At 38.4% G+C, this 23,319-nt stretch overlaps 8 protein-coding genes across 8 annotated transcripts; 5 read left to right on the top strand and 3 right to left on the bottom strand.

The window, feature by feature from the left end:
- The first annotated feature begins 1,464 nt into the window (after positions 1–1,464).
- Positions 1,465–4,091, top strand: LOC104801633 (protein DOWNY MILDEW RESISTANCE 6). The gene is given in 5 exon segments (XM_010524953.2): positions 1,465–1,769; positions 2,204–2,451; positions 2,986–3,251; positions 3,254–3,291; positions 3,520–4,091. Coding segments are annotated over 5 exon segments (1,059 nt in total). The 5' UTR covers positions 1,465–1,520; the 3' UTR covers positions 3,778–4,091.
- A 318-nt stretch (positions 4,092–4,409) lies between these two features.
- Positions 4,410–5,263, top strand: LOC104801625. Its single transcript, XM_010524943.2, has 2 exons — positions 4,410–4,810; positions 4,911–5,263. Exons 1-2 carry the CDS (start codon positions 4,603–4,605, stop codon positions 5,126–5,128), a joined length of 426 nt encoding a protein of 141 aa, XP_010523245.1. The 5' UTR covers positions 4,410–4,602; the 3' UTR covers positions 5,129–5,263.
- Positions 5,264–5,442: 179 nt separating this feature from the next.
- Positions 5,443–6,851, bottom strand: LOC104804649 (transcription factor MYB1R1-like). The gene is made up of 4 exons (XM_010528992.1): positions 6,590–6,851; positions 5,893–6,107; positions 5,693–5,755; positions 5,443–5,604 (listed from the first exon to the last, which is right to left on the bottom strand). The coding sequence occupies exons 1-4, from the start codon at positions 6,849–6,851 to the stop codon at positions 5,443–5,445; spliced, it is 702 nt and encodes a 233-aa protein (XP_010527294.1).
- A 2,950-nt stretch (positions 6,852–9,801) lies between these two features.
- On the top strand, positions 9,802–11,103 carry LOC104801618 (ethylene-responsive transcription factor ERF104-like). The gene has a single exon (XM_010524936.1). It carries the CDS (start codon positions 9,966–9,968, stop codon positions 10,866–10,868), a length of 903 nt encoding a protein of 300 aa, XP_010523238.1. The 5' UTR covers positions 9,802–9,965; the 3' UTR covers positions 10,869–11,103.
- A 1,224-nt stretch (positions 11,104–12,327) lies between these two features.
- LOC104801608 (ethylene-responsive transcription factor ERF107-like) lies at positions 12,328–13,249 on the top strand. Its single transcript, XM_010524929.2, has one exon. It carries the CDS (start codon positions 12,472–12,474, stop codon positions 13,048–13,050), a length of 579 nt encoding a protein of 192 aa, XP_010523231.1. The 5' UTR covers positions 12,328–12,471; the 3' UTR covers positions 13,051–13,249.
- A 447-nt stretch (positions 13,250–13,696) lies between these two features.
- Positions 13,697–16,888, bottom strand: LOC104801603 (WD repeat-containing protein WRAP73). The gene is made up of 7 exons (XM_019201466.1): positions 16,594–16,888; positions 15,320–15,808; positions 14,995–15,216; positions 14,824–14,896; positions 14,611–14,718; positions 14,153–14,417; positions 13,697–13,952 (listed from the first exon to the last, which is right to left on the bottom strand). The coding sequence occupies exons 1-7, from the start codon at positions 16,708–16,710 to the stop codon at positions 13,841–13,843; spliced, it is 1,386 nt and encodes a 461-aa protein (XP_019057011.1). The 5' UTR covers positions 16,711–16,888; the 3' UTR covers positions 13,697–13,840.
- An 810-nt stretch (positions 16,889–17,698) lies between these two features.
- On the top strand, positions 17,699–19,301 carry LOC104801597 (F-box protein At5g07610). Its single transcript, XM_010524911.2, has one exon. The coding sequence runs from the start codon at positions 17,892–17,894 to the stop codon at positions 19,155–19,157; it is 1,266 nt and encodes a 421-aa protein (XP_010523213.1). The 5' UTR covers positions 17,699–17,891; the 3' UTR covers positions 19,158–19,301.
- Positions 19,302–19,447: 146 nt separating this feature from the next.
- On the bottom strand, positions 19,448–21,828 carry LOC104801593 (putative kinase-like protein TMKL1). Its single transcript, XM_010524902.1, has 2 exons — positions 21,095–21,828; positions 19,448–20,308 (listed from the first exon to the last, which is right to left on the bottom strand). Exons 1-2 carry the CDS (start codon positions 21,591–21,593, stop codon positions 19,716–19,718), a joined length of 1,092 nt encoding a protein of 363 aa, XP_010523204.1. The 5' UTR covers positions 21,594–21,828; the 3' UTR covers positions 19,448–19,715.
- Between the last annotated feature and the right edge of the window lie 1,491 nt (positions 21,829–23,319).

The raw sequence follows: 23,319 nt of genomic DNA, 5'->3' as shown, positions 1-23,319 counted from the left end.
TGTGACCGTGTGACCATGTGACCATGTGACCGTGTGACCATGTAATCTTACAATATATGTGATCTATATTCCGTGTGACAGAAGCCCTTTCTAGAAACTTGGACTCTATAATGCATTCAGTCATTAGAAATCCTCCTCACAAATTCCATCGTCATAGTGGAAGGACGTTGAATACTTCTCTTTCAAGAGATTTTGTGCATTGGCGAGAAGAAGGTTCTCATGTATAGAGAAGGAACTCGAATCACCTTCTTCACCTTTCTTACCTGTTTGCATCGAATCGCCTCCTCCGACATAGATCCGCCGGAAAGCTCAGGAACTCCAAACCAAGCCCACCACCGAGTTCTTCCCATGGTTTCGAACATATGCAACTGTTACCGCTTAGCTTCTCTCATCTATAACCTCTAGTCTAAAAACTTTCAGAAAACTGAAAGATGACAGCTCCAGAAATTAGGGTTCTATTCTATCCTGTAGACCGTGATTGCTTTTGTCCTCGGGTTTGGAGCGTCGGCTTACGCAATGGAAAATCTTCTCCTTGTCTAAATTAGAGGATAGAGAGAGCGCTGAGACATGAGTGAGGAGAGAGAGAGAGAAAATCGTAAGTTAGAGGAGAGAGAGAGCGCTGAGATGTGAGTGAGGAGAGAGAAGATGTGAGTGAGGAGAGAGATTACTATTTCACCATTTCATCGTTTCTTTTTCTTTTTTTTTTTTTTACTTAAGTTTTTTTTTTAAAATTTAACACAAGGGTTTTTGATCTTTTCATAAATATTTGAGGGTTTTTGTGTCTTATGCCATGTGAAAGAGTCTTTTTTGTTTAATTTTTTTTTTCAAAGGTAGTATCAGAAGTCCTTATAGCAGTCAAAGGGTATTGCAGCTATTTCTCCATATATATATGGCTTAAAACAGGGAGATATTTCCCTTACTTTTACGCATAAAGTACTATTTTGTTATTTTGTGGATCATGCCATGAATGATACAGTTCTCATTTTATTTATTTTATATGTATACTATAATATGTTATGGATGCATGCAAATGGTTTTATTATCCAAATTTTTTTTGAAACAAACGGATTCATTTGACAATAAAAAATTAATATATTACGCGATATCTTCTCGAATGTGTTTTTTTTTAATAATATCTTCGTCTTGTTGTAGTGACGATAACGCATGAGATCATGTTGTATACGCGGCGTACGTATTCGCTCATGCAGACTACGCACCCGTATACGTACATCATGTACATGCATTTGGTCATTGCTTCCCGTTTTTTGACCGAGAAAAATGTCTAAGTGCATATATATGCATTAATTTGTCTCTATGCACGGCATTAAATTATCAAAACACCAAATATACGAATTCCCCGAACGCTATATATACCCGAAGCCCCTTGCCCTCTCTTTGTTATCCATATCATATAGCCCTCTTTTTCTCTCTTGCCGTTTTTCATCAACTGCTCCCAAAAAGAAAACTTACATTTCTCTATCTCAAATCTCAATAAAAGTTTCTCGAAACTCGATTTCGCGATGAAGAACGAAAAGGGTGCGAGTTCGAGCGAGTTCTCCATGGGGAACACGGCCCAGGAAAGGGGCTTACCGTACGTGCCAGATTGTTACGTTGTTCCTCCTCCGTGTCGGCCTGAGAATTCGGAATCGGAATCGGAATCTTCAACTATTCCGAGGATCGACGTGTCTCGATTGATGACTGACGGCGAAGAACGCCGTCAAGTTGTTGAAGAACTTGCCATGGCTTGCCGACGTCTCGGCTTCTTTCAAGTAAACGAGTTCTTTTGCTTTGTTTGTTCATGTATATTATATTATATATGTGTGCGTATATATATATATGTTCATACAAGTAAATTTTATATGTTTAGTTTCATATTTTTTTTAGTACTGGCTTTTATTTTCTCTTCGTTATATAGTATTTTTTGTTGCTGACGTAAGCATGCCAGTATGCTATTCTCTGTACAATATCCGTTTGCCATTTTTGTAGTAAACGAAAAATATTCTGGACAACTCCCTCGTCCAAAACCTTGTGACATATGTATTAGTTCCATTATCTTATTTTATCACGTGATCTTAACCACAGTAACACGTGTCAGTCTGTCAGAGGGTGAACAAAAACCGGTTAAATAAAATATTGGGTTGGGTCCGGTTTCCGGTTGAATTAACCGGTTTTCCATCTGTAACCTCTTTCCACTTTAAATTAGATCGTGAACCACGGAATAAGTCAGAGCATCCTAGACGAGGCGTTGTCGGCGGCAGCCGGATTCTTCGAGTTACCGGCGAAGGAGAAGGAGAAGTTGATGTCGAACGATGTGTACAATCCGGTTCGGTACGGTACGAGTCTCAAAGATGGTTTGGACAAAATTCAATTCTGGAGAATCTTTCTCAAGCACTATGCTCACCCTCTCGACAAATATATTCACCTTTGGCCCGGAAAACCCTCCGGTTACAGGTATACCGTATGCTTACATGATATATTAATTTGTCTATATATATATATATATATATATATAAATTCACCTTGTTTTATATCGTGCACCCATGTCACTGATTAGATCATGCATGACCATATATATATATATATATATATATATATATATATATATATAGTGCATATAACACATTAATTGCATGTAGGATGCATTAGAAGCCGCGTATGTTCACACATACACAAATGCATTGCGGTGCCTTTTGTCTGATTCTTTGTTCATTTATTGATCACACCTAATCATAAGCGATGCTCAAGGAAACAAAAACAGATATATACGAAAAAAAATATATCTTTAGAACTAGTTTGAGCTGTTTTGTCCATAGCATCTATTCGAAAGATTTATATCATATGTTACATATATATAGGTAGCATATATTACACATATATATTTGTATATATGCGCCTGTATATATAGCTAGCATAGGCATGTGGACGTGTAATTACATCTATATGCAAACACGTGGACGCATGCACGGGTGCCTTGGTGTGATTCAGGGAGAAAATGGGGAAGTTCTGCGACCAAGTGAGGAAGCTGTCCGTAGAGATAATGGGAGCCATCACGGAGAGCCTCGGGCTAGGGCGAGACTACATGTCGTCTCATATGGGCGAAAACGGCACGCAGGTCACCGCTGTGAACTGCTACCCCCCATGTCCACAGCCGGAGATGGCGCTAGGGCTGCCGCCCCACTCCGACTACAGCTGCATCACCATCCTCCTCCAGAGCTTGGCCGGTCTCGAGATACTCGAACCGGAGGCTCACGGCGGTGGATCGCCGTCCCTAACGTCAAAGGTGCCCTACAGGTATGTCCATTAATTATTGTCGGAACTCGATATAAAAAACTAAATGTTTATTATATTTTTATAACAAAAAACTGAACGCAAATCGAATATGAAAATAATGAAAATTTTAATTTTTTTAGAAAATATTTTATTATTAAAAACCAAACTCTAATGGATATAAATATTCTCTTAGTTAACCGGAGGAAAATCGGATATTAACCGGATTCATATGTACTAATTAACATTTAGGTCCACGTGGGAGATCACGTTGAGGTACTAAGCAATGGGTTATATAAGAGCGTGAACAGGAACACAACGAGGATCTCAATCGCGAGCTTACACAGTTTGGGTATGGACGAGAAGATGACCGTACCGGACCGATTGGTTAACGATCAAAACCCGGTTCGGTACAGAGAAAGCAGCTTCAACGATTTTCTTGAATTTCTTGCCAAGAACGATCTCGCTCGAGGGAGGAGGTTCATCGACACTCTCAGGATCAAGAACTGAGTGGTACGAAGCATGTATTGGTCAAAGAGCGTGAGTCAAGTTGACCGGTTCGAATCGCTTCAAGTAGACCGATTCGGTTCGATTCGGTACGAATTTATGGTTCCGACTATTGTCCTTTTTACGGTTTTCGACCTCTATGTGAGACATCGTGGATATATAATAGGACCTAGGGAGCATATATGTTTATCTTGTAGTGCTATATAATTACTCAGAATATGGACGCATCCTTTGTCTCCGTTTCGGATTTCCTTTATGTAATAAAAATATTTTATTACTCAACGGTTTAATTATTGTTAATTATACACGCGTTTATACTTAGGTGTGTGTACGTTTGACATGTAATTTCCGAAAAACATATATAAAATGGACATGTTTGAAATAATTTAGGATTCCAATCGAATACAAACAATATGGTCCAAAATAGAATGAATCGGTCCACACACATAAATCAAAACTAATAAAATAAATATGCAAATTATTAAAATAAAAATTAATATAGGTGAAAAAACACAAATTAATACACTAACTTGGAGGAAGAAAAAAACGGTCCGCTATTTTAAGTGATATATATATATAAATTTGAAAGAGTCCGAACTCCGATCCAAATGTACCAAAGCCAGAGGCCCTAAATTCGGTTTCAAACAAACAACAACAAAAAATTAAAAAAGAAAAAAAAGATTGGAAACCGAATAAAAGTCCAAATGCTCAATTAATAAATTCCCAAAAAAAATAAAAGGCGTTTCAGTTATATAGCTATTATTACCGTAAGAACGATTTTCTTGCATCGAACAAGGACAGGACAGAGAGAAGATCAAGAAGTGAAGGATGTACAGATCGGCGAGCTGGACACGTGTCTCGGAGGACTACACGGCGGCAAAGGCTTACTACGACGGGGAGCCTCCGCCGTACGAAGCCGCCATGGAAATGGCGAAGAAGGAAAAATCTCGCGCCAAGTTCGCCGAAAACGCAGTCCACGTCATCCCCTTCGTTCTCCTCGCTTGCGCCCTTGTCCTCTGGCTCGTCTCCAATCCAGGTATATATACACAAATACACACACAGAGACAAACGTATATAAGATCTGTATCAAACATGTCATGGCGTTTTGCTCCACATATATATGTGTATATGTATAGATGTGGATGTGGGGTTGAAAGGAGAATCAATTGCTGCAAGGATCGAAGGACTGACGATAGAGGGAGACATCGACAACGACAGCGACGGGACGCAGACCGGATTCTTGGGAGCTGCAGAGGTTGGAGATTCGGACAAGATGAAGCACCTTATGAAACGCCATGATCATAAGGGTCGAAGCAGACGAAATTCGAGGAAGCTCGTGAGAGGTTTCAAATGATCTACGATCCCTTTATTATCATTATTTATCGTTATTTTGGATTCTGATATTTTGATTTCGAATTATGAATATGGGACTATCGTGTTGTCGATCTTTTTCTACGATCGATTTGGTTCGTATTAAACGATATAGGAGAAGCGCTGGTTTATTTTAGGGTTTCCGACACAAGAATGGTGGAGAAACTGAAGAACTGGAACTTTCAACTCATTTGTATAAAAGCAGCAGCAAAACTTTTTGGATACATAGAAATATATCCCTATGAAACCTATGATAACCAAACTATCTTTTCCGGTTCGGAACCGTCTTTTTCCGGCTCAGTCCGCCTGAGATGGAGGTATACCCGTCGGTATATACCTCGGAACCGGTATACCGGATGGGTGGACCATCTGAACCGGTACAGCGCTCGCGTACCGAAACACTTGAGGAAACATACTTGGATTCCGACACTGATTCAAAACGTTGAATTGCGCAAGACCCTGTTGCAAAATCACTCCTTAGGAGTTCTATATATATATATATATATTCTTGGAAATTCAACAAAGCTCAAGAACAAAAACCCTCTACCTCGGCAAGAGTCTCTGGTGTTGGAGGAGCAACAGTCCAAGCTTGATCAGTGTTGTTCCCTTCCTGTTCGACAAAGACAGAAACACCAAACCCCTTACTCAAACGATGCTGAAACCGCGACATGACCCATCGTCATCATCGAAACATGACAGAAAACCGGGGAGATGTATGCGGCTTCTTGTAGGGCAAGAAAGCTATACCGAGCTGTCGTCAAGAGGGATGTCGAAGAGGCTGGCTCGTCGTTTTCTCTGATTGTTGTTGTTCTTTCTGATGAAATACTTCTGGGCATGGCTAGCGACCTGCGTCGGCGTCCTCGTCGTCACGAATTTCCTAGAAATGCCTCTCCAATCTCCTTTTCCGAGATTCTTCAGTCCGGCTAAGAACGTTCGGTGCTCCTCTACCGTCCATGGCTTTCCTGCTTAATCCCATCTAAATTCAGTGCATTTACATTGGATTTTATCCCTATATATACACTCAGTTCTACTGGATTGAACACACAACAAATACCCCTACAAACCCAACAGCTTGTGGGCGAGTGGTCAGCAGATGAGTGTAAAGCACTCAGAGGTTGGCGATTCGATTCCTGGTTGGGGAGGGGTTTTCACATGGGCTGTCCCGATCTTCTGGGAGATGTAGTTGGGCCAAAGGCCGGATTAAAAAAAAAAAAAAAACAAATACCCCTACAATTGCGATCACTGATCCAAATTGTTGAGTATTAGTATATCATAATTCAAAAGCCATGTAATGCATCTACATGTGGTACGTACCAAATCATGATTTCGCTCAAATCCCAAATAATGATCAAGTAGTAAAAATTATAATATCATTATACGTATAGTCTTAGATAATACAGAATCCATTGATATAAAGAAAAAATAATCATTTTCGTGATTATACCCGTTTTCCTAGAGGCTCTACGCTTCTTACAACCGGTCAGGCCGTCAGAATGATAACCGGGTTCATCCTCGGCGGGTTTAACGGCGAGAGACGGTAGGTTTCCCATACTGAGACTCTTCCTTAACGGCGTTCCAAACGGCGTCGGATCCGATATGTTAACGCCGAACAGCTTAACACAGGGTTTGTTAACGCCGTTAACACATGTCCGTGCGTTATGACCGTCGAGGCCGCAGCGCGAACACGTCTTCGCCGCCGTCACCATGTCCCACACTTCGATTATTTTGTACGTGGAAGAAGAGAATCTCTTGCTTTACTGTATGTTATATATATATATATAGATATACCTATATCTTTGTGTGTATATATAGGTATGTCGGCTAGTTTTGGTGAATTTCCTTTGCTATAAAACTCGGGACACGACCCACAAGATAATATTGTGTTTTTTCCTCATTTATCTTTTATTTTTTCGAAAACTTTGACCGAATTACGGCTATGGAAAATCCAGCAGAATCATCCTAATATATCAGAACCAACGGTTCAGATTTGATAGGTTTTCCTGGCCAGAGATTTTCAACCGTTAGATTATGTCCAGTTTTAATTTGATTTTGATTTTCCAATATATCATTTATCGGATTAAAATAACAATCCTAATTAGTTGCAGTTCCTTCTAATTGATCATCGGTTTATCGTTCCGGTTAGGATAAAACGAAATCCTGTCGGGTAAGATATAACCCATATTATATTTTGCATTAAATTAAAGCCAATACGTTCGGTAATTTGGATTTCAGTGGGCTCATTGAATTTTGAAAAAACAAAATCATTTAATTGTCCACGGAAAAAAAAATTCCGTATTTGTAAAAAAAAAAAAATTCCGTATATATTTAAATATTGTTATATTGAGACGAAAGCAAAAATAGGTCTGAAAATTTTGGAAACAACATTTACTTCCTTGTATTGAGATTTAATTCCCAAATTATTTGATAATGAATATATAGTAAGGAATATATTGGTGAGTCCAAACATCCCCAAGTGACATAAATGCTAATATTTTTAACCATTCCATATAGTTGGATATTTCTGCTGGAATATAAAATATCAATACCAATAATACATTGCCGAATTAAACCCCACAAACCAAATTCGATAAAATAAATAAATTCGAAGTTATTTTCTAAAATAAAATTAATCCAAACTCAAATTAACTATGAAATTAAGTTAAAAAATTAAATAAAGAATTTCTTTAAAATTGATGTCATTTTAATAGAATCGAATAAAATATAGTTTTAAAAAATAAAAAAAAATCAAAACCTAAAAAAAATTAAAGTAAAATATAATCTAAACCCTAAAATTTCTTTTACTGCATTCTGCAATATTTCTGCATTTTTTTTTCTCTTTTAACATTTAACGAAGTTGCAAAGCAACTGGTTTCGTCATGATTGTAAATCCAATAAATATAGAAATATATAATGATTATATATATATATATATAACATGATTTTGGGCCTTGGATTTCGTCAGGAAAATCTTGTTTTCCTAAACGCTGTACATAGATTCAGAGCCTGTCCTGTCTGGAATATCCGAAAAATTAACATTCTTTCATTTTGTTGTGTCCTTTCCTTTAATTAGGCTTTGAACTTGAAACAGAGAAGAAACACGACTGTCCAAATTCAACACGTGCGGTGTGGCAGGAGCTGCTGAGGATTTACTTTTGTCGTTTTCTGTAAGCTCCTTTTCACTAGGGGTGGGCACGGGTCGGATACCCGAAAAAATCGAGAGATTTGGATTCGGATCTGGGAGGCTCGGGTATTTAACTATAAGATTTGTATCTGGGATTTGGTATTTACGAGTATCCGGGGTACGGGTATCCGGAATAATAGTCGGGTACTCGCGGATATTCGGATCCGGATTTATTTAAGAAAAACAACAATATTCATATATAAAATTTTTAAAACATGAAGATATATTTATAAAAATTGATGAATTATGATAAAATATATAAGAAAAAAGAGATAATAAAAGACAAATAATAATAAATTTAATTTTTTTGAATTAATATTAAAAAAATATGAAATTATTTTATCTAAAATAATTGTATTTTATAAAAATGTTATATAAATATAAGATATAATTATTTATAATCATAATAGGCGGGTACCCGCGGATATCCGGTTTTAAAAATTCTATTATCCGGATTTGGATCCGGATTCACGGGTATTGAAAAATAAGGATTTGGATTCGGATTTGAAAATTACGAGTACCCTAAAATCGGGTACACCACGTCACACGTGTGGCTTCCCATGCATTTTTTACCGCTCCTGTGCATAATTAAACACTTTTCCCTTCGTAATTCCGTTTACATCTGTATATAATACGGGTGCTAAATACTCTTCATCGCGATGGTTATTCGAAAACATATTGTTATTCATATTACTATTAACTAGTGATTAACAGATTATGTTTAATAGTTATAATATGACGTGATAAGGTTAGCGAGTGGATTAAAAAGTGATTAAGGTTTTAATCAGATAGACATGACAGTTTTGCTCATTGATACGACGTTAGAAGACGCCAGGTAATTAAGTAGGCAACTATCCAATCAAAATAAAAAAAAATATATATATATATATATCGAAGATATATCTTTTTGGTTAATTTAATTACATTAATTACCACGTATTGGTATTATAATCAATATGACATCTAAAAATGGATATACGTTGTAAAACTGTCAAATTTCAAATATTGTAAACCCACAATTAGCTAGTATCAAGCGGTCGAGAATATTCCGAAGTAGTTAAGTAATATATTTTTCTACGTCATCAACGACAACACATGACGTCACAAAACAATTACGAATAACATCGTTTGTATTAAATGGTTAAAAATGATATAACATATTATTAATAATAAAAAAAATGAAAAAACATTCAAATTCAAAACCCTAAAAATTGGAATTTTTAAAATAGTAAACATTAGTAATATTTTAAGATAATTTTGAGATTACTATTAACATAGAGTATTTTTTGTTATAAATATTTTTTATGTTCCGGAAATACGAAAATATGGTATATTAATCGAATCCAATATAAAAGTTCAGAAATAAATGTTTGCTTGTGAATAAATCAGGGAACGATGTATTGAACCGATAGATTAAAAACACATCGAGTTATATGACAGATAAAGAGAAAGAGGGAAAAAAAGGTCCTCATAAAAAAAAATGATGTAAGACAAAAAAAAAAAAAGACGAAATCTTGAAATCTTGAGATCTTGAGCGACAAAACAAGTAAAAAAAGTCAACAATAAAGAAACAAGGAACTCATGGATACTTCTTGGTCAGATCCTGGAACCTAACTTGAACCCTCCCCATGTCTGTCCAATGCGTATTCCTTTATATACCTCTTCCACATCACTCCCTCTTCTCCACTCTCACGCACAGATACGCACACCTATACACCCATACACACACAAATACACAAAAAGATTAAATAGTAAGGGGCAGAAGATGGCAAGTAACGAAGAAGAAGCCGTAGCCCTTGAGCTCATAAGGCAACATCTCCTTACAGACTCATCTACTCCCATGGAAACGGGTTTTGTCTCAAATTTTACCTTTAGTTGTGAAACTTCTACTGCTACAGAATCCAACCCATCTCAGATTTTCAATCAAGTTCAAAACTTTCACCAAGAAACGAGCCCTAAAACCCTAAACCCCACAAACCCTAAACCGAACTCGACTCGTGCTCAACGAAAACCTTCCTTGCCGAAGATCTCCGTACCGAGAATTGGAAACAAGACAGAAGAAGAGGACGTGAAGCACTACAGAGGCGTGAGACGGAGGCCGTGGGGAAAATTTGCGGCGGAGATAAGAGATCCGAACAGGAAGGGCGCGAGAATCTGGCTCGGTACGTACGATACTCCCGTCGAAGCCGCGAGAGCCTATGACGTGGCGGCGTTCCGTCTGCGCGGGAGAAAAGCCATCTTGAACTTCCCTCTCGAGGTGGATACCACCTACGAAGGCAGAGCTGCGGCGGAGGTAGGGAAGAGGAAGCGGCCGGAGAGTTTTTCTCCGACCGTCGAGAAGTTGGCGGCTAGGGTTAAGATGGAGGAAGAAGAAGAGGGAGAAGAAGGGAATTATGACACGGTGGAGATGACGGCGGATAAGGCGCCGCCGTTAACGCCGTCAAGTTGGATGGGGTTTTGGGATGTCGGAGGGGATGGGATCTTCAGTGTACCTCCGTTATCTCCGACGTCCCCAAATTTCTCCGTTATCTCCGTTTCTTGAACTTGGAAAAGTCAACGAGTTGATGATGACGTGTTCGGTTTATCATTTTTCACCGTTTTATATTGTTTTATTACTGTAATATATATATTAGGGTCGTTGGAGGTCTGCCGGAAATTATTTTATTGTATTTATTATTTTATTTGTTGTAATATTTTTTTTGATGTTTACGTAGAAGTTTTGTATTCGCTGTTGGTGGTCGATGTATCATATATGAAATTTATTATTCGTTTTCTTATGTCAAATCTTAATTAGTTTGTCTTCCAATTGTCATGGATATATCACACACATATACATGTATATATACAAGCCTAACATGAATATGTTAATATTTTGTCTTTTTTAATTTAGAGCAAATATGAAGAGATAATATAGAATAAGATATCTATTATTTACTTTTCTTGAGCCATCGCATAAAATAATATCAAATACGAATACAAATCCAAATTGGACATAAACAAAGAAATTGGATTGTTTAAAGATTGACAAAAGGAGGAGGATTTGGTATTTGTGGAGCCCACCAAACCAAAGTCAAGTTGCTTCAAATCAAATCTCTAGCATGAACAGAAGATCCCTACATTGTCTCCAACTTGACTAAACTTCTCTCTCTCTCTCTCTCTCTCTCTCTCTCTCTCTCTCTCTCTGCGTGCGTATCTTAATAATTTTATAACCCATATCAAATTTTAATTCAGGGGAAAAGATATTTGTCATTGAGTGAATACCTGATGTTTTTTTTGGCAGTGTTTGCAGATTAAAATCACATGTCAACCATCATGGATGGTCCAAAGCAGACATTATGAAAAATAATTATGCGAGCATGCATGCATGCATGCATGTAGATAAAACGGTCGCTAAGGGGAGTCGTCGCCATCAGGAAAAAAAAGGCAAGTTGTGAAGAAACGAAAATTAAATTCGAAGCAGATTGTAAAGCGTTGAGAGATATTTCACTTCTCCTGTCATGTCAACACTTGACAAGCTGAACATCTTTCTGTTTCTAATAAATGTTCAATGGATAAGAATGAGATCCGTGAAAAAAAAAGAAAATCATATATAAATATCCCAATTTTTTAAATATATAAATTGTTAGTGTGATATAATTGATATTATAAATATTAAAATATTCTAAATTTATATTTAAATATGAGAATATTTTAAATTGATATATAAAAGATTTATATATAAACAAATTTTTTAAGATGAGATAGATCATTTTGTAAGAATGAGTCGCGCTATCGTAATGTTTATAATAATTTATAAAAAAAAAATTAATAATTTTTCGATTTTATGGTTCGAAATTAGAAATTATAATCGATTTTATAAATTGCGATATTAGAATATTATGGTATTTAGCGTATCAATTATATAAATTAAGAAAAACGTTGGTATTTATTTGATATATTTTAAAAAATTGAGATATGATTCATATGATATTTTTTTTAAAGAAGAAAGAAAAGACAGCTCCAAAATCAAATGCAGAGAACCCAGGAGTGTCCCCACGTCTGCGGAACCCTTTGTACCTGCATCTTTATATACGAACAAGATCGCGACTTCTTTTTCCTTCAGACATCGCCGATTTCTTCTCTCTCATCTGTCTTAATCTGAAGAAATGGCCACAGTCGAGGAGATCTCCACTTTGGAGTTTATGCAGAAGAATCTCTTTGAAGATTTCAAGATCCCCGATGGTTTCATGGAAGATTTCGACTTCGATTCTTCTTCTCTCTCCGATCTCTGGTGCGTAGAACCAGTGAATCCAGTCCCTAAACAAGAACCTGATTCACCTGTTCTTGACCCGGATTCATCATCGGCACCTGTTCTTTCGGACATGAAGACATCGCCTCCCGCTCAGAACGAAGCGACGAAGTTGGAAGAGACGAGACATTACAGAGGCGTGAGACGAAGGCCGTGGGGGAAATTCGCAGCAGAGATTCGGGACCCGGCGAAGAAAGGGACGAGAATCTGGTTAGGCACGTTCGAGACCGATCTCGACGCCGCCAGAGCCTACGATTTCGCGGCGTTCAAGCTCCGGGGAAGGAAAGCTATACTCAACTTCCCTCTGGACGCCGGAAAATACGATGCTCCGGCGAATTCTGGCCGGAAAAGGAGAAGAAGTAACGGCGGTTCATCGTCTCACAGGAGTTTGTCATCATCATCATCAACTGACGACGATACCATTAGCGACGCATAGTAAACTCAAGATTCATATCTACGAGTTTGCATATATATATAGATCAAGAAATGTGGAGACTAGGGACGAGAAATGCATATATCGAAGTGAGAGTTATTGCAGCATCAATGAAACATCTTATGTTGTTATTGCAGCATTCATAATGTTCGGAGAATATTATCAAGAATCAAAGAGTGTCGGCTTAAATTTCGAAGAAGTATACCAAGGTTCGTTATATCATGAACCAGGGATTGAGATGATGAGCAAGTTGCATGATGGACCACACCAGTTTAAAGAACCCAACAGCAAAGGGCTGTGGTCATGGGGTCGGGTACAAAGTCCACGTTCAATGTAAGAATCTGGGCCACACTCATTGCTGACGACGAGGTCCTTATGGTGGGGCATTCGGTTCAGTTACTCAACAAAACCAAACCGACCCGTAGTCGAACTGAATTTCATAAAAACCGAATTGTTATGATATTTCTATAATCAAAATACTGAAATCGAACCCAATAAAAAAGATAACAGAAAAAACTGTAATTTAAAAAAAAATAAATTAAACAGCTATATCATTAAAACTGGACATGAATCCAAACCTAATTGTAAAATCCGAATAAATATATATTTTATAAAACCAGAAGAACTGAATCCAAATAAAACCGAACCAAGAACCGAAATGACCATTATCAACAGCAAAGGCTTTTTATACATAAAAATCGTTAAAATAGTCAGAGTTCTAACACTCCTAGAACCAAAACAGACAACACAACAAACTGATACAAGAAAACATTAAAAATCTTAAATCAGATCCTCACCCGTCGGAACTGTAGTCGCTGGACTCAGGCAGAGGTGGAACGGCAGCGCAACAGAAGGAGTCCTTGTCTTTGAGGAGGAGACAGCTTCCATCGAAATTAGGGTTTTCCGGTAAAACAATCAAAGTCAAGCCACTTGTACCTGAAATGAAAACGTGTCCCTGATCACGAGACGATAATCATTGGCCACGGCGATGTAACGAGAGTTAGGCGAGAAACAGCAAGGACCCGTCTGCTTGTAAGCTTCAGTGAATTCCATATCTGAGAATCGACAACAAAATTTCCCGACCAGAACTCTAGACAAATAAATGCACTTGACATCGGAAATGGAGAATCCGGGGAGAGGATTGCTTACGCAGTATGAGCCCGAAGGAGTCCACATGTAAAGGTGAGAGCTTCCAGTGCAGATTACGAGACGGGTGCATATTGGGTCCCACGCAGCGGCTCTTACGGGTTCCTTCTGGACCAATATGGCCGCGACCTCGAGCCGGTGTATATCCCATATCCATAGAGCGGTTGGCATGCTGTCGTTCCGTGTGCAGATGTACTGACTGTCTTTGCTCCAAGCAAGAATCCCTGAAAATTGAGTTTATATTATACCCTGTGAGCTATGGCATTATAAACTTGGATTCAGTTTTCAGTTAGGCAGGGATAACGAACTCGCTGCTTTTTGTGATATAGGATTTGATCGATGTTGAAGTTTGATTCCAGCCGATGCAGTAACGTTTCGGAGAATACAAATTTGGAGGTAAGAGGGATGGAGTTTTACCGATTCCTTGTTTCGGGTTAGGCTTGTCAGCAGGAGGCTTCTGGAAGGGAAGGGTTAAGGGTAACTCCATGACTTCGTACCTGACACTTAGATGGCCTTCTGGTCCGTCTGCTTACAGAAACACGGAGACATATTGCAAATATGGGACAGAACTTTCAATACAAAAGATGTACGCATCTACTATCAAACAAGTGTTTTTGGGACTGCAGTTACCATAATTGCTTGGCATAAAGTTGTCGTCCAATGATAACTCCGACATATCAAGCTGTAAGGGTTCATCAATTTCCTACAAAAGAATAATGACAAAAAGGTTAGAGATATGCGTTGCCAATCAGGGTTTTTTGCTGGCTGCCAGTAATTGGAGAAATTGCAGAAGCAGCTTACCTTGAAAATGGCAGCACGACAAGGTGCCCGTACTGTAGATAGGTGCACAAACTCAGCAAAAGTTTTCCAAGTAAGGTGATTCAGAATCCGCAACATCTGATCATAGCTTCCAATGGCAAGAAATTGACCACATGGAGACCATGAAACAGTTTTCACACCCAGTCCACATTCATATGCTTGGTACTTGAATAAACATCGACCATCTGGTGAGTAGATTAGAACCTGTCCAGAATTCACAAAAAACTTCAGAGCGATGCCAATGGGCCAGTAAGCACTCATTACGACAGCCAAGAATGAGAGCAAGGTTGAAAAAAAAGCAAGATACCTTGTACTCAAGAGGCGAATCCCACACTATGATAGAACTATCATCAGGTGACCATTCAAGGTCGGCTAAGTCTACGGTGTCAACAGCGAAGCTACCCATTATTTGCCATGATTGACAGGACAAAAGGTTTACATAGTCCTTGCAGTCACGCCGTATACAGACTGCAGCAAATTTCCCATCCCGTGTGAATGCAACCCCCTTCGAGCCATGCTTTGGCCATTGAACATGAACACAAGCCGTATTCAAGAGAGACCAAACCGTTAATCGCAATTGAAATTCTGATGTCGTGAGAATGTGACGGCTGTCTGGGCTCCACCTAGCATATGCGATACCTGCCGGACCTTCATCAATCTTGCACATCCATTCTGGCTGTGCCAATGACCAGGCCTGAATCATCGGTCTTTTATAGAGGCCGCAGAGAATGTACTCGGAATCAAGGGCCCATTCTATGTAGCTTATCTTATCTAAGCAAGAAAACAACTGCACAACCTGCATTCGGGAACACACTCATTACTTTTGTAGATAATATTTCCAGGAGTTCAGTGCATACAAGATAAACAACTTAGTCAGTTGAAAGAAAACTAATGTCACGTATCAGATAAGGTTTTGAGAATCAAAAGGTTTATCAAACACTTTTATGAGCTTTAACTTCGAAGCTGAATCCCTTATGTCTTACAAAAGACCAGGACATGTTAAAATTCATGATTTGTCTATCAGATCAGTCCAACCTCGATGCCGAATCACCATATGCATTCGTATATACTTTCATGATTTTGTCTACCATGCCCAATACAAGAAATGGAATGAGAGAGAGGGAACAGATATCAGCTTATTTGCCCAAAATTACAGGATTAGCACCAGATTAGTGCAAGCATTGTCTTAATCTTCATCGTTCATCACATATCTAATCCGACCTTTTTCCCTAAAGCGATCCTATTGGATCCAACAAACCTTCAAACCCAAACGAATACAATTGATAAGATAACTTCAGGAACGCAATCAATCATTTTCTCGGGCTCAATCGCGAAACATGATAAGAAGCGAAAAAAAAATGCTTAAAAAGGGAAAGTTTTCGAGAATATACGGAACATTTCTCTCCACATATAGTTATCAAGAAGAAAGTAGCTAATTAAGCATAAGATCTACTTGCATTTGAAAATCAAAGAAAGTCTAAGATCCGAAATCTCTTGCAAAAAAACTACACCATTTCAGCTCAAAAAACCCAGCAAAATTAGGGTTTTCCGGTAAAACAATCAAAGTCAAGCCACTTGTACCTGAAATGAAAACGTGTCCCTGATCACGAGACGATAATCATTGGCCACGGCGATGTAACGAGAGTTAGGCGAGAAACAGCAAGGACCCGTCTGCTTGTAAGCTTCAGTGAATTCCATATCTGAGAATCGACAACAAAATTTCCCGACCAGAACTCTAGACAAATAAATGCCGAAAATCTGGGAGAAGAAGCTACGCTCCCCGATTCACGGTGGTGTTGGAGCCATGATCGACGACTCCCGGAGAAAATTTTCAAAAATTTTGAGAGAGAGGAGCCGTTTCGGATCTCGGGTCCAAACTGGGTGGGTACTATTTGCTTCGTGTTTCGGAATACAGCTTTATATTGGGCCGAGGCCCAAATCATCTACCCGTTTGAAGTCAGAATGACGATAATACCCATCTCCATTGTTCAAATTCTCGATATACCCACAAAAAATGTTACGTCATGCCGTTCTGGCGAAAAGAAATAGCACATCATGCCGTTCGTCTGAAATACAGATGTCGCTCCTGCTAATTTAATTTCTGTTTGACGAGGAAAACGTTTGATCTTCCCCGTAATTAAATTTTCTAGATTAACAATCCGAACTAAAAAACCAAAATCGTAATAGAATAAAGGGCATTCCAAAAAAAAAACACTGAAATTTTTAGTTTGAATAGAAAAATACTAAATTTTATTTTTTTATCAAATAAATATTAAAATTTTAAAACGAATTTAAATAAACACTGAATTTTTTAAATCATCCAAAAAAATATATAAATTTTTTTCTAATTATAAAAAACAATGAACTTCTTTATTGATCTAAAAAAGATCTAAAAAAAATATACGAATGATCTAAAAAAATATATAATTTTTTTTCAATTATAAAAAAAATTAAAAAAAATAATCTGATGTGTTTGCATATCATCGTACCATATCAATCATTTTATTTATTTTGACAATTGTTAAAGAATGTTTATTTTATCAAATTTAAAAAATTTAATATTTATCTTATAAAATAAAAAATTTAATATTTTTTTTTTAAATTTAAAAATTGTGTTTTTTTGAAATTTTCTCTTTGGAATAAATAAATAAGAAATTTTTAATTTTAATTTTTTTTAAAGATGTCATTTTCGTCGAGGAACAAGTCAAGAAGTTCAGACAGATTCCATCGAAAAGCTTCCTTCTCAATCTTCGGACAAAGCTGAAACACGTCCCAATGGTGTTATAAATCAGACCAGAATCTCTCCTTCTACCCATCAAACCCTAAAATCCCATCTTCTCAATCACTCAAATCTTCCTCGGAGAACTTCAGGTTCAGCCATGTCTTCAGGCTTAAGAACAAGGAAAAGACGGCCAAGAATCTGCAGCACTACTTCTTCTTCTTCTGTTCCAAGGCTCTCATCCGCTGAAACAGTAGCGGAGATCGATGATCTCTTGATTCAGATTCTCTCCCTTGTGCCCATCAAAGCTCTTCTGAGATGCAAATGCGTATCTAAGCGCTGGCTTTCGCTCATCACAAACCCTAATTTCTCCTACCACATCATCAGTTCCAAGCCTTCCGTAGTCTCTGGCCTTTTCCTTCGCCGTAACAGCTTTACATCCATGGAATACGAGTTTCTGAGTCTTGTTCGTGACGACGGCGACGACAGGAACTCGATCAATCGTTCCGTCTCCCCTCCTTTCAAGTCCCCGCTAAGGCTTTCGGATCATCCCAGTGACATGACCATTCTGCAGTCCTGTAATGGTCTTCTCCTCTGCCAATGTTCTTGTCCCAACCATTACAACCGAAACTACTATGTTTACAACCCGACCACGAAACAGAGTACCCTTCTCCCTCCCATCAACGGCCTCTCCCATCGCGTCGTAGGCATCAGTCTAGCCTTCGATCCCTCCAAATCGCCTCACTATAAGGTCGTCTGCCTCAGAGCGTGTGACCGTACATCCGATCTTTTCCGGGTAGAGGTCTATTCCTCCATTGCAGGGCCATGGAGACTTTCAGGCTCTCCTTTCACTCTCCCTCCAACCATAAAATTCGGGAACACAGTCTTCTGGAACAATGCGGTTCACTGGTTCGGACACTTGGGCGTTTGTGTCTCTTTCGACATGGAACGAGAGGAAATTAGGGTTCTTCCACTTCCTCATCTTGATCCAGAAGACGAACAGGACATCAAGCCTTTTAGTTTGATGGATGAATCCGGCGGACATCTGTATTTCGTCGAGGTTTATGACCCGAGTTCTTCACAGTTCTCGGTGTTCAAAATGGAGACAGACGGCTCGGGATGGTCCCCGAAGTACAACGTCGATCTCGAACCAATTGCAGCCGCCTTTCCAGAGATGATCAGTTCTGAATATTACACAGACGGAAGCGTTTTTGAATTCTCAGTGATCAGCATTGTCAGGGAAGAAGATACAGCGGACGATGATGATGCTTACATCGTCATGTGCATACCTCCCGACAAGGTTATAAGATACAACTTCAAGGACAAGACTTTCGAGGAACTGCACCAGTTAAAGCAACATCAAGATTCTGACTTCTATGGCATCCATGGATCCTTCAAGTTTGTCGAGTCTTTAGCCTGTGTCTGAAGCAAACCATAGATTCGTCTCTCCCTCTCTCTTGTGTTCTTGGAAAATTTTCGGTTTTATGCTGTATGGATCTGAGAGCAAGAACTCTTTTATCTTGTATTAGCAAAATAAGATTTCTTAACCTCTCTCCAGATTCTTAATCAAGATCAAAGCTTCCTCAAATCTTCAGACAAGACAGAACATGTCCTAATCGGGTATTAAATCCGACCAGAACCCGAAATTCGATCTTCTAGATCCAAGAAATCTTCTCCAGAAAAATCGATCCATGTTTTCGGGCTCAAGAACAAGTGTAAAAAGAAGGGCCAGAACCCTGCAGAAGCTCTTCTGGGATCCAAGTGATTACATTTCCATTTCCAGGCAAAAAACTACCGAATGAATCTCAGTTGCTCTTCAAATCTTTCAAACGTTTCTATCGGAACCCGACTAACAAAATTAGAGCGTAGCTCTTCTATCGGAAAACTGTTACTTTTCCTACTTCCTCGGGCGAAAAATTTACAGACTTTTACAGCTTCAAGAATCAAAATCAAAACCTCTTTTTATGCGACATTGTTCCGGACACTATTTCCCGACCTCTTCGAGCTTCCTCAAGACATGCTTGATGCTCGGCCTGAGAGAAGGCGAAGGAGAACAACAAGACATGGCCAGCTGAAAGCACTTGAGAACACATTCTTCGGTAACACTGTTATCAGCATCCTTCAGGTCACTCCTGAGAATCTCGGGTCGGTACAAATCCGACAACCTATGATCAAGAACTGAGTTCCTCATGAAATCGGGAAGATAAAACTCATCATCGCCCGTCGGGTTCTGGTTTATCGGCTCCTTACCCGAAACCAGTTCAAGCATGATCACCCCGAAACTGTACACGTCACTCTCCTTGCTCACATCTTTCATCTTGATCAGCTCAGGAGCTTTGTATCCCTCTGCAGCAGAAGCTTCTAGAATCTCCTGGCCCGTGGCTGGATTCAGGAGCAAATGCAGGCCGAAATCCGATACGTGAGGCCGAAAACTCGGATCCAAGAGGACGTTTTTCGATTTCAAGTTCCCGTGGACGATGGGTTTCTGCATTCCTGTGTGTAGATGATCGAGAGCTTTGGCTATGCCGATAGTGATTCTCGTAATGTTGCTCCATTTGTACGACGCAACATCTCCACCTGCCAAAATAGTTGAAATATGATCCAGAGGGCACGAAAAGGAGCGGAATTTAATGCACTGGAGATCAAGAAACCAGATACATGCAAAGATTCCGACCAAATTGTGAATATTTTTGGGGGGGGGGAACTTGGCAAATTCAAGAAACTGCAGAAAAGTTACTGATTTTTACTTTGGATTCTTGTTTCCTTAGCGTTCGAAGTGAACAAAAAGAGCAGTGGAAAGTGAGGGGAAGGGATAAGGTGCCGGCAAAAGACAGATCAATAATGCAAAAGAAAGATGGAGGATTGTAAATGGAAGATGAGATGAGAAAACGCCCATTGAAGATAATAAATATACGAAATCAAAGCGGCCATATCATTTGCTCATTTATTTACTTTGTGTATATCCTTTTATTTATTTTAATAATGTTTGAATTTTTTTTTTTTTTTTGTAGTTTTTCAGATTTTACAGTGACGGTAAAATTCTTTTCAGCTGCGTCAAAGAGTTCTTGTTTTCTTCTTTACACTTTTCCAGGAAACAAACAATCTCGCAATTTCTGTTTGTTTCCCGGGAAACCCCAGAGATCAAGAAACCCACGAGATTCCGCAGAAAAAGAGAAGACAAACAGAAACATGTGGGCTTCGGATTTTGGTTCGATTCGAAGCAGCTGGAAGTTCGTTTCTTTTCTTTGTTGGGAGAAACATGAGGAAAAAGAAAAGCTATTATCCTCAATCTTTGACGGCTTTTCCCGCATTTTCTCGGAAACCAAACAGAAAAGCGAAGGGGGTAAGTAAACAGAGACTTACTTCTGATGAACTCAGACAGGTTTCCGAAACCGAAGAACGGATGAACCATCAGCTTCTCTCCTCTCGTTCCGGCATAAAACCCTAACAAAGGAACCAGATTTTCGTGTCGGGCGAATCCCAGCGTCTCGATGACGCCGTTAAATTCCTTTGCCTCCGATCTGACCGCACAAATAGGCCTCAAGAACCTAAGAACCCTAACTTTGCCACTTCTCTGCAGCGACGCCTTGTACAGAGTCCCGAAGCTGGATTTCCCGATGACTTCTCCGGGAGCCTCGAGGATGTCGCAGATCGTGAGATCTTCGCCGCCATGGAAAGTGACAAGCTCTTCTGCTTCGGACCCATTGTCGGAAAACTCCTGCTTCTGGTCGGGCGACTCGACGTTGGGCTCTCCAGACTCTCTTCTTCTGCAGATGAAGATGATGACTACGGCGGCCATTCCGATCGAGAGTGCTGGTAAAGAGACGCCGAGGATCAGCTTCAGCAAATGGGTTCTTGTCATTTCATGAAAATTTTTTGTTTTTCCGGCAAGGAAAAAAGTGGAATCCGGGTGTTGTGTAAGAGACTGGTAGCTCAGAGATTCTGGGAAAGTGGAAAGTTGGGTGTTGCGTTGGACGCCGAGAATTTGTAAGATTTTAATGGAAAGTCTGTAAATTTTGACGGAAAATTCGTTCTTTTTTTTCTTCTTCTCGTTGGTTGTGAGGGTGGGGAAAAAAAGGGTAAGAAAATTATGAAACTTTTCGTTCGTTCGTTCGAGAGAGCTACAAACATATATATATATACACACACATATATATGTAAAAGTATCGCAAGTATACCTTAATCCCGTAATTATCGTCTTCAAGCATCGTCCTTTTCCTTAATTAAACCAAAGTTGAGTTAATACCATATAATATATGGTTTTTCTCTATATGTTACGTACTTATGATTTATTATATAACTATGCATGATCTATTCTTTCGCAGACATTTTACCAATGCATTCATATATATGTCTATATTGAACTAAAATCTGTAAAAAAAAAATCATAAAAAATTGTTTGAATAAACAAAGATCGAGCAAATCTTTTTGTACAAGTTTTACCAAAATGCCCATGCTTTAAGCATCTCATTTTATTTACGCAATATACATGCTGAACAAGTATTTCGTATTTCAGTGAATTATTATTATTATTATTATTTAATTTAAAGGGCGTCGATAATGGTGATGATAATTAAATGTTGGGTTTGACTAGTGATGGTAGTTGGAAGTGGGGCACATTGGGATTCTGATTGGATGTTTTAACCGGCAAGTTTAATTATACTAATCATTTTAAATTACTTATTAATGCACATATCCGCTGTTAATTATATACACATTTGTTTATATATTGACAATATCGTGAAAAAAAATCAAATTCATTGCAACTTGCGAGACATCGGTCTCCTTAATTTGGTCTATTCATTTATTCTGTATACAAATTTCTAGGAATCTTTGAAACCGTCCTATTTCAATAGGTCAAATAATATATATATATATATATATGTATAGTATTATGTTTTGATGTTCATTTAATAAGCTATTAGTGTATAAAAAAACTCACGACTTCAGGGATATTTAATAATGACAACTAAATATCATGGCTAATAATTATGCCCTTGTACAAATTTAACCACTCCGATTAATGTAATTTTCGATGAACCAAAATTATATTAAATAGTCTATACTTTTAAATGAATAGCGTTGGACCGTTTGGAGATTTATTCATTATGCATTGGTGATTCATATATATAATTTATTTTGATTAATTCTAAACTTTATAGAAAATAAATAAATGAAAACAGATTCGTTTCGTGAGTGCCGAAAAGGTTTCCATCTTAATTATTAAAAATCTTCATATAAAAAAAAATAAAATAATGCGAGAGGTCGACACCACGATTACTGGTTTGGGATCGGACGGTTACGTGGAGGTTGATTATGTGACTGAAAGGCAAATCCAACGGCTAAGATTAGATTGAGAGTGTAATGGGCCCCACCTGTCCCAGTAAACTCGAATACGAAACTTATTTCTTTATTTATTGTTGTTGTTGGGAAATTCGTTAGATCTGTTTTATTTTAATTGATACGTAGAAATATTTGATGTAACAAATACATGTAATATGAAAATTTTGTATGGTCCAACAATTACTCCATATACGTACGTATCAAATGGGGGGGGGGGACCTTCTTTTAATCACACGGAATGGGCC

This window comes from Tarenaya hassleriana, unplaced genomic scaffold (genome assembly GCF_000463585.1).
Source record: "Tarenaya hassleriana unplaced genomic scaffold, ASM46358v1 Cleome10, whole genome shotgun sequence".
Taxonomy (NCBI): domain Eukaryota; kingdom Viridiplantae; phylum Streptophyta; class Magnoliopsida; order Brassicales; family Cleomaceae; genus Tarenaya; species Tarenaya hassleriana.
Note: the sequence above shows the minus strand (reverse complement) of the source record. Positions and strands in the feature narration are given on the sequence as shown.